The sequence below is a fragment of the Oculina patagonica genome, chromosome 10 (assembly GCF_052425735.1).
Source record: "Oculina patagonica isolate OP01 chromosome 10, crgOcupat, whole genome shotgun sequence".
NCBI classification, from domain to species: Eukaryota; Metazoa; Cnidaria; class Anthozoa; order Scleractinia; family Oculinidae; genus Oculina; species Oculina patagonica.
The window spans coordinates 16,359,300-16,370,444 of record NC_135767.1 but is presented as its reverse complement, the minus strand read 5'-3'; the positions used below and the strand labels follow the sequence as shown (position 1 = coordinate 16,370,444).

Here is an 11,145-nt window from a genome sequence, read left to right as displayed (position 1 = left end):
GAACAAAACAGTCCTAAGTTATCAATTTGGGAACAATGTGTTCCATTCACAGATAGGAACGCGGAACAAAACAGTCCTAAGTTATCAATTTGGGAACAATGTGTACCATTCACAGATAGGAACTCGGAACAAAACAGTCCTAAGTTATCAATTTGGGAACAATGTGTTCCATTCACAGATAGGAAAGCGGAACAAAACAGTCCTAAGTTATCAATTTGGGAACAATGTGTTCCATTTACAGATAGGAACGCGGAACAAAACAGTCCTAAGTTATCAATTTGGGAACAATGTCTTCCATTTACAGATAGGAACTCGGAACAAAACAGTCCTAAGTTATCAATTTGGGAACAAAGTGTTCCATTCACAGATAGGAACTCGGAACAAAACAGTCCTAAGTTATCAATTTGGGAACAATGTGTTCCATTTACAGATAGGAACGCGGAACAAAACAGTCCTAAGTTATCAATTTGGGAACAAAGTGTACCATTTACAGATAGGAACTCGGAACAAAACCGTCCTAAGTTATCAATTTGGGAACAAAGTGTTCCATTTACAGATAGGAATGCGGAACAAAACAGTCCTAAGTTATCAATTTGGGAACAAAGTGTACCATTTACAGATAGGAACTCGGAACAAAACAGTCCTAAGTTATCAATTTGGGAACAAAGTGTTCCATTTACAGATAGGAACGCGGAACAAAACAGTCCTAAGTTATCAATTTGGGAACAAAGTGTTCCATTCACAGATAGGAACTCGGAACAAAACAGTCCTAAGTTATCAATTTGGGAACAAAGTGTTCCATTTACAGATAGGATCTCGGAACAAAACAGTCCTAAGTTATCAATTTGGGAACAATGTGTACCATTTACAGATAGGAACTCGGAACAAAACAGTCCTAAGTTATCAATTTGGGAACAATGTGTTCCATTCACAGATAGGAACGCGGAACAAAACAGTCCTAAGTTATCAATTTGGGAACAATGTGTTCCATTTACAGATAGGAACTCGGAACAAAACAGTCCTAAGTTATCAATTTGGGAACAATGTGTTCCATTTACAGATAGGAACGCGGAACAAAACAGTCCTAAGTTATCAATTTGGGAACAATGTGTTCCATTTACAGATAGGAACGCGGAACAAAACAGTCCTAAGTTATCAATTTGGGAACAATGTGTTCCATTTACAGATAGGAACTTGGAACAAAACAGTCCTAAGTTATCAATTTGGGAACAATGTGTTCCATTCACAGATAGGAACGCGGAACAAAACAGGCCTAAACTATCAGTTTGGGAACAGTCTGTTCCATTTAGATTTGGGAACTCGGAACAAATAACTCCTATTTTATCTTAGAGTGAACGTTTTGTTCCTAAGTTTATAAAAATCTGATCCTCTTAGGTTCAATAGGAACACAAAAACAAGGAACAATCGATATTAAAGGAACGTTCCTTATGAAAAGATCGGAACATGCTACAAAACTTAAAACCAGTTAAAACTTAAGCAAAGATTCAAGTTAAAAGTCAAAAAATGGTAAGATGCACCCTCTAGTGAAATGAAAACAATCTTAAAAATTTGATCAACTTTAACGCACTCAAAGGCAATAAAACATTCAATGAAAAATATTGGGAAACGTTAAGGAGAGGAGAGGAGAGGAGAGGAGAGGAGAAGTGACGAGAGGATTGGAGAGGAGAGGAGAGGTTAAATGAGGTGAAGGCAAAGAGAGGAGAGGAGAAGAGAGGAGAGGAGAGGAGAGGAGAGGAGAGGAGAGGAGAGGAGAGGAGAGGAGAGGAGAGGAGAGGAGAGGAGAGGAGAGGAGAGGAGAGGAGAGGAGAGGAGAGGAGAGGAGAGGAGAGGAGAGGAGAGGAGAGGAGAGGAGAGGAGAGGAGAGGAGAGGAGAGGAGAGGAGAGGAGAGAAGAGCTAAGGCGCGCTATGTGTACTGATTTCCTAGGCTATGGTATAAGAAGTTAGGTCCCTTTGCATATAAATAACTGCTTTTTTTAACTTTTCTTACCATTAACCCAGAAATCGCTTGAATTTCAGACCATGCAAGAGATTCTTCTTGGGACTAAAGGCTGTCCTGAACTTCAAAATAACGACCGCAGTGACCGTGAAATTAACAGTGGAGATATTTCACCTTATGTAAATGAAGGAAAGTAAAATACACCAACACAACCGTCAAAATTTTATTTAACTTAATAGCGATGTCAGATGATATCAACACGCCATTTCATAGCGCTTATTACCATTTTTTAAAAATACTGTCACCTAAATACCGATAACATTGGATGGTTGTTGATAAATCCTGCAGGACACCATTTCCCTTAATCAAGTAGTAATAACATTAAGCTTGGCTTTGCTTTGTGCTTAGCAACAACAAACAAAGCAAAGAAGCTTCACTCTTTGACTATGGTTATTAAGGTTATTCTACTGAAATAGAACCTGCACTGAGATTTTTTTCAAACTTTGCCCATTGATTGTTTTTATTATAGGAACTGAAATTGTGAAATAAAGATGGGGGGGGGGGGTGGGGGGTGGGGGGGAGGTGCCCATGCTCGTTTAGGACAAAACCACCTTGTTTATACCCAAAAAATCCTTATAATATCACCATGATTATAGTCAAGATTGCTTGTTAAATTCACTTTTAAAACTATCATGTCTTATTCTACACTTAGAATTGGTCCAAATGTGTTCTACTGAAAGAAAGTTACTATTCAGTTCAAAACAACAGAATAAAATGATAGGTCACCGCACTCGTTTTTGAGAAAATGCCGTTTTACGTTTCTGGCGAGGTTCAGTCATAAAGAAAAAACCGCCATCTTTTAATGCGCCCGCTTATCAAGCGTTGAATTATATCCAGTAGGGATACGCAATGCAATACTGCGTAATGACCTTAAATACGGATTATGTCGTGGATGCACCCCTGGTGGATTTACATGTGTTAAATAATTTCTAGCTGAAACCATCCATTGACGTCCTCTGAATATTGAATTTAATTGTCACAGATTATAAATTAGATGACTGCTTTAGTTGAAGGTCGCAAATTTGTGTGCGTTTTCATGCTTATCACGGCTAAAAAGGTAGGGGGAACAAGTGCCAGTTCATTACGACATCCCTTCTCCGAGAAGTGACTGAGCCCGCGATTTTCGTCCCAGAAATTGCTAAGCAACATGACGAATTTGTACGCGCGATTGCTTTCGAAGTACGCGTGAACGCTCGGGCTAGTTTTTGATTGAATTAAGTAATTTGGAAACTCTCGAGTGTATCAGCGAATATTTGCCAAAACTGGCACTTATTCCCCCGACTGAAAATGTCTTGGTCTAAATGGTGCGAGATGTATGCTTAATATAGGTTGAAAGTGAAAAAACTCCAGATATCTTTATTCAGCTAAGTTAACTGTACAATAAGGGCAATCGGCAAAAGTCTTATGAAAACAATTTCAGAAGATTTGTCAAAAATTTAACGTAACTAAAAGTTGATGACAACTTCTCTGTCGAATGATTGTTTAGCAAAAGGTTGAGTTATCTTGTAGCGTGGCGTCCTCAGGCCTCACATACCTATATAGCACATATTTATCCCTCGGGGGACGGAGAAAGGGGTCTTTAATAAGGGATTAGAGACTTTGTTAAAACTTTTCAGCCCTGAGGCAATACTGCCCTAGAAGATAACTTCAAAGGGCACAGTTGTTGGCGATAACTTACACATGCAGGTTGCAATCTTTCCATTTGACCTTCTTTTCGTCGCTTTCTGCAGCTGTCACAACCATGTTTCAAAACTGAAATGCTTATCATTCAATGTAACAGGTTTATTGAAAATTTACTGTCACTCGCTAAAACTGAACGAGAATATCTTGGAATTTCGGTTTCTAAGACTGCAACCGGCTGTTTGGCAAGACACGAGATCTAGTGTTATTATTATTGTAATTCTAAAAATATCTGGAACCTTTCCTCGTAGCTGTTATTTTTTTTAAAATCAAGTCCTCGGTCGGTTGCCTAGAGTCTCCGAGAGTTTAAATTATTTATCTTCTCGATAAAGAAACGATATCTTTTCATGTTTGTTGAAAGTTTGAATATAAAGGTCGACTTTGGTTTCTGAACAATGTTTGTAAAACGCGCAGAGAATGAGCTCGCGTCAACGAAAAAACAAAATATCGTGATCAATCAAATGCAAGTCAATACAGTTACCCCAATATTAGAGGGTAACTGTATATTTTCATTTCAAGTGGCTTCAATTTGATTTTTAAGGAAGCTAAAGTACACTGACTCGAAAATAAAGGTTTGTTTTACTACAGTTGACTTATTTGTGTTAGGCCAGAAAAAAGCATTGCCTGATGAAATAGAGACTAGTACAGAACTTTTCGATAAAAGTTACGTACTGGGGAAAAGTAAAACTATTTTGCAAAACATGCACATTGAATACATGTAACAGGCGTTGGCTTTGAATTTCTAGGAACGTTAACTGCCACCAAACGAATAAAACTTGCCATTTCTTTGCTATTTCCTAATCCATAAATGGAAGATTACATTTCATGCGTGTGTTTGGGAACGGAAGAGTTTGAAAGAATGAAACCTAGTTTTGGACGAATGAAACGCGTCTAACATAAACAAGTGATATAGATTATCAAATAGGTTTTAGGCGTATAATTTAACTCAAAATTAGGAAGAAAATGATTTTCCTTCAACACCACGTCTTATCAAAAGGACATCAGCTGGCGAAATAGCAAAAGGAAAAGGCAACGGAAGTATCAGCAATAATCTGAATAGTGACAAATTTCCTCTTTTCTTTAAATAAGCTAATCACTGCATTTTATTTTAAAATATTACGGAACTCGTGATCGCTGGGTATTCAATAACAGTCAAGAATTAGTGTCAGAAAACGAAAATTTACATGACAATTTCATCTTTTTGCATGTTTATAAGAACCAAAACCTAAGCTCGAGGAACATTTTATTTTGAAAAATGGCTGTTAAAAGAGGTGTGAAAAATGAGGACCTAAACTCCATCTTGAAGTCTCTGGCAGAAAGAGGAAAGGACGGTGAAATTTACAGTGCATGCAGCGATTTTTTCAGAAGCCAGCCGTCGTCCACTGAAGTGAAACAGTTGAACGAAGCTGTTAATGACCAGGTCATATTCCGGCCCTATGGAAGCGAAGCAGAAAATCTTAAGTGCTACGAATCCCATGATTTTGGAGATATTGATATTATGATCTTCCCATATTCAGATAACTTGATGATTGATGAGGAACGGCTCGAATATTCACCCGAGAACCCACTGCACGTGAGAATCAGAGGAAGCGATCATCCAGTGTTACAGTCCTGCCTCGTGGCAGACACAGAGTACGTCGCTACTTCATCCTTCAGAGGTTTTCATCCAGCCGTTTTTGGTGCTGGGATGCCTTGGGCAATCGACTTTATTTCCTTTATCTTGCAGAAGAACGAGCAGGAGGACGTTTCACTTGATTTTACTACCGACCTGAAGAACAACGCGACCAGCCCAGCTGTAACTCTTAGTATGTCTCACTTGTTGGGTACTATTTCCGAACAACGAGAAATGTTGAAAGCCGACATACAAAATTTTCCTATTAACAAAGCAGCAGCTGAAATGGAGGGCATTGTCCATTTCCTGTGCGTGGCAAAAGGAATTGACTACACCAGACAACATGCCGAACTTTTAAACGACTCTCTACTATTATTGAAAGACACTTCCAATATGGTAAACAGTTTTTCAATTTTCGTTTTTGCTTCAGATATGATCGATAAATTCAAGAAGCTCGATTCTCGATTACAGGAAGTGAAAAGTCGATTACAGGACCACACCATGCATAATGGCGATTACCAAATTATTACGCTAGAACAAAATGACGAAGATGGAAGACGGAAATTCAGGAGCAACTGTGCCGAAATGACTTCAACTTCTAGTGGTGACATTGGTTTAAAAGTCACGCCACAAACAGATGATGTCGATCGGCGTTCTCCCGAAGACTTAGAATCCACTTCAAGCCAATCAATACTGAGGAGAAAATCAACAAAAATGTTTCATCATCTGCCCGAAATACAGATTTCGAAGGAGGTAGCCGAAGGTGACGTCGTGGAAGGAGACAGCCAAGAAGAAAAGAAAAGAGAGATAACCACTGATAATGTAAAAGGCGAACATTCAGAATATGGGAATGAAAAGATCGAAGAGAGAGAACTTAAAAGAAGATGTTTCCAGTGGATTGAAAGTATGGTTTGTCCAAGGGAAGACCTATTTAAAAGACGCTTTAAGGACTCTGAGCGTGTTAAAAGCGGGATGGATATCATCCCTGCCTTTCAATCCCGTGGATGGCCGAAGGTTGCAATGGAGTGGATCCAAAGAGAGCGTAAATGGCCTTCACCTGAAATTGTCGACAAGATCATTCAGGAGGGGTTCCAGTTGGTAGTAAAACCCCCAAAGAACAATGGCAACCCAGATTGCGACTTCAGAATATCCTTTTCTCATGCAGAATACCTACTGAGCCAAGAGATGAACGACATCCAGCGTGAGTGTTACCGTTGCTTGAAAAGATATCATCGCGCTTATCTTTCCACTCAGCCAAAGAGTTTGGTTTCATTTCATCTCAAGAACATTTTCCTGCAAACAATCGAAGAAACCGGTGCTGAGAAGTGGACCGAAAGCAACAGAGTCGAGTGCATGATGAAACTCCTAGGGAACCTGTTGGAAGCTCTTACAAAGAACGATTTACGACATTTCTTCGTGAGATCGTACAATCTGTTTGGCGAAGATTACATCGAAAACCCAGAGATTCTTGAATGCGTGACCAGCAAAGTTAAAGAAATCATTGAAAACCCCATACCGTTCTCAGTGCAGTTGATTCAGAATCGAGAAGATACAAAACAAGTCAAAAAGGAGGAATGCGTCTCTAAGAAAAACGTTTCAAGCACCGAATCAACTCTGACTGGAAAACCTGCTCCACGAGAAGAACATTTGAGAACGGAAGAAGTTCCATTCAAAGGCAGCAGTGACACCCATTTCAGAAAAGAAAAGGTAAAAGATCCTTTGCTGCCAACGGAAGCAACCCAAGAAAGCTGCCAAGCTGCAAGTTATCGATATCATGACCTCCAAGATATTTACCAGGAGGTGACCAAGCAGTTGGTTGATGTGGCTTTTGACAACACCGATTGCACGCTTCAAGCTATGGACCCTCTGGGATGGTCCTTAGTGGAAGATCTCAGAGAGCTTGTAAGGAGATACGGCATCCCTTTTGATATGTTCCTGAAGGTATTTAACGTTTACTGGCACAAAAGGGCCTACTATTGGATTTGGCTTAGCACTGAACCAGACATGAGGCACCGTGTGCTTGTTGCAATTCAGGCTCTAGTTGAACTATTGAAGTACCATTTGAAGGAAGACGATTTCCGGAGCTCAGAGAATGAAGAAATGCTTGAAGCTTTAGTTGACAGAATTCTTGACCCTTCAGTTGAACATCCTATAGAACTGAGCCATATTCGTCCGCATGGTAATTATTTTATAAAGTTTATGCAGACGGTTGCCAACATGCTTGATAAGCAAAATCAGACACAAGTGGACTCCAAAACGTCCCCAATGGAAAAACTGAAAGAGATGGTTTCGAAGCATTTTGACCTCAGTGGCGACATTCGGCAAGTATACTCCGAAGGTTTACCAGACGACGAAATTTTGGATCTCTTCAGCAGTTTTCTCAGCACCACAAATTGGGGATCAGCTCAGCCAAATATGGCGTCTAATCCTGGCAATGAATCGTATGATATGCTTGTTGAATTTCAGGGTCTACTTGGATTAATAAAGCAACATGCGTTAAAGGGAGGCGACGTTCGGCAAGAAGAGGGCGACGAAGGCGCCGAAGATGTTCCCGACGGACTTCTTGATCTCATGAACAATTTACTTAACAATATAATTTCGACATCAGCTCAGTCAAATACCGATGACATTCCATTAGACTGACTTTGTTTATATGCAGAGAAATTTTGACAAAGCTGTCCAGTAACAAACGCAGAGTACGCGGATCGTATTCTCTCGCTCAGGTGAAACATTTCCAGAAAATTATAAATAATTATGCTTATTTCACAACAATGAAAACTTTTTAATTTTCTATTGATTGTTTTGCATTAAGATATTTTCCTTCGAAAGCAACTGCCGAGAAAAGAAAGTAATCAAACATTTGGTAACTATAGAAAAATGAAAGCTTTTATAAAAGCTCGGAAGATGCAATGTTAATCACGCCATACGTAATACAATGAAGAAAAAAAAACACATTTAAAAAAATCACGAGTATTGTAAAATTTAAATTCTTCAGATTACTTCAATTTGTAGCTGTTGACAGGTGTATTCGATACTGCTAATAATTGGGTTTACCTCGGTGTAAGAACCTGTGATATTTTTCTTTGTTTTGGAGCTTTTGGTTTCCTGCTCTGTATTGTTTTTGACGCTCTTTGTTGCTTTGCTCGTTCTTTGTTTTACGTCACCGGTGAGCTTCACAGGTTCTTACACCGAGGATGAGCCTAATAATTGCCTTATTGTTGATGTGGATCTAATAAACAATTAGACTTCCTTTGATTTATTTGTTTAAAATTATTATTTTGTTTGAATTATCTGTTTGAATAAGAGAGGCATAAGGGTGGAAAGAGTAACCTACCTTTCAATGCTTTCAGCGCAATGGTCGCGCGGCTTAGAGCGCGTTCGTTCTTTTCTCGTCCAACTAAGCTGATTAATAACTCATTTCTCTATGGGCGCCGCCATTTTGTTTTTACCCCTAGGCCCCAACTTTCACTCGGTCACGATTTGACGGGGACATGGAAAATTTGGAAGGTTCCTCTTGAAACTGGATTAGGGAGAACGCATCCCCCCAGAATTTCCCGGTGGCCTATGACCTCCTGCCCTCCATTCTTTAAATGATAATGAAAAAACTTGCATTTAAACGAAAATCGTCAACTAATAGAGATTTCTTGTCGCAATCTGAGTTAGTTTCGGAAATTAAGGACTCCGTCCATAAGAAACGTTGAGCACAGTTCGTTTAAATTTCTTCTTTGACTGATTTTGTTTTGGGTGTCTATTAAACGAGGGCACAGGAGGATAAGAGGTGGGGACGGGAGATAAAAAAAATCAATAGCTGACTAAATACACATGGTATTTTATTGATGTAAAAAGGAAAATAAAGCGCGCCTTAAATAACGATTTTACATCTTCAGTATCAAGAACTAAGCTTCTTCTACTTCTTTGTATTTTATTTTATTATTACGATGCAAGATGATTACAGAACATTAGTATTACAAACTGTAATATAACTCAGTTCTGTAGGCTTGCATATAAAGTATGTTCACTTATTTGGATTAAAATTTCAAGGTTTAGATACACACCTTGATAAATTTTTAACTTTTAAAGTTGGCACACAAGATACCTTGTAATAGAACGGATATCGTGCAATATATCTAGTAAAAAATTATCAGTGCCCCAACACCGAGATTTTTTTGCCAGGCATTATTTGTCGGCTGCTCGTATCGTCTGTACCAAAAGTTCTAGATCTAGCTGTGTTGTGAGGGCTTTCCACGAAGGGGGTTGTCCATTTTCCCTTGTTTCTAAAAAAATTTCCTTGAGTTTCCTTTTTCTCAAATTTTTCTTCGATTTTATTGTGCCCTGCTCCATAAAATATGCTTTTGTTTCCCTGTTCCCTGTTCCCAGTTTTATTTTCCTTTTGTTCCCATGTGCCCAAAACGTTAATGGCCATATTCCCATGTTTTCCGAAACCCCTGGAGAAGTCTCCGCTATGGCTAGCAAAATTTAGCCAAAAAAAAATTGTTTCCAGCCCGTCTCGTTTTTTTTTTTTCACTCATAAGTGTTTCACTTACTAAGCTATGTTTATGAGGTTTTCTCGATTTGAATTGAAACATTATGAAAGACAATGGTTTTCTTTCCTACATGAGGAAAACTTAATGGCATTAAGCTTCAAGCTATTCATTTAAGGCATGATACATTCAAGGTGCCTTGTCACAGTTACACACGAGAGGAGCCGGCTGGATCCATAACCAACCCCCTCCCCTAGTACAGTCGTCCCCTAGTACAGTACGCGCTGTAAACTGATGAAGGTCGTACGACCGAAACGTTTTTAGTAAATTTTTATATTTTATGTCATCTTAGCCAGAAGTTGTCCGTCCTTGGTCTTTCTCTTCAATTTCTATACTATACTCTATACTATACTGTAAATGTACGTGTCGTCCGAGGGTCGAAATCTATTTTGTAACCAGGTGATACATATGGTACATTACTTTGAGTAGTATATCAAACTAGCCCTGTTTTCTTTTGACAGTCACGAGTAAAACTGAAAACAGTTAGAGCTTTGTTTTTTTACAGTCTATACCTCTGACTGACTGTAATCTAGCCCCATATAAACATCAACAGACCTCCCATGTGCATCATCTAGTGATTGGTAATGTTCCCCAGGGTTAAAGTGGGGGTTTTGAAAACCAACATCGGGCTGCTGAAATCCCTCAATTTCCATGTATTGTGGTTCGTTGTCTTGAATGCTAGCTGAGTCGTATGTCGGGTTAATATGCCCCATAGTTTCCTCCCCGTACCTCTGTGTTGGAGCATTGGATTTCGGCCGTCTGCCAACCCTGCAAAAAAGAAAAAAAAATCCATTGAAAAGTTCATTAATATCAAAAGTTCATTGACTTAAGGCAAATGGAGTAAAAGCCGAGTTTTTTAGATAAGGGAGTTTTCAAGCGACAAACTGGTCAACGCTAGCAGCAAGCAATTGAAAATTAGCCATTAAATATATTTATTAACCACGCGCTAGGGCTTTACAGGAAGAATAACGGCCCTATAGGCCTTGACAGTACGGCTTGGCCGCCGCAAGGTCCATGCAAAAAACACCAATACCAGCGATAGAGTGTTTCTATTGGTTGATTTTAGTCATTGCCCCCACCCCCTAGTTTGGAAAAGTCAATTTGAGACAAAATTTCGGTTGAACTCAGCAGCTACAGGAAGAATGTTGGTTTGAAAAGGCAAGTAGAGAAGCCCAAAAATATCCATGAAAACATACAAAAATACAAAAATTTGTAGTGAAAGCACTAGTTTCGCCTGTGAAGATTTGAACCGTTTTTTTAAGACGTTATCTGTATGGTCGGTAAAAAATGCTTA

General features: G+C 39.1%; 2 protein-coding genes across 2 annotated transcripts in view; one reads left to right on the top strand and one right to left on the bottom strand.

The window, feature by feature from the left end:
• Positions 1–4,924: 4,924 nt before the first annotated feature.
• Positions 4,925–8,464, top strand: LOC144667507 (uncharacterized). The gene has a single exon (XM_078528933.1). It carries the CDS (start codon positions 4,954–4,956, stop codon positions 7,951–7,953), a length of 3,000 nt encoding a protein of 999 aa, XP_078385059.1. The 5' UTR covers positions 4,925–4,953; the 3' UTR covers positions 7,954–8,464.
• A 1,166-nt stretch (positions 8,465–9,630) lies between these two features.
• LOC144629261 (uncharacterized) overlaps positions 9,631–11,145 on the bottom strand; it is a 45,970-nt gene continuing 44,455 nt past the window's right edge. The window contains exon 43 of the mRNA XM_078487490.1: positions 9,631–10,619. Within this exon, the coding sequence (XP_078343616.1) occupies positions 10,358–10,619 (262 nt within the window). The 3' untranslated portion in view covers positions 9,631–10,357. The remainder of the gene's footprint in view (positions 10,620–11,145) is intronic.

What these genes read in the sequence shown, in the direction of transcription:
- LOC144667507 (XM_078528933.1), top strand. Translation starts at nt 4,954, where the DNA reads ATGGCTGTTAAAAGAGGTGTGAAAAATGAGGACCTAAACTCCATCTTG.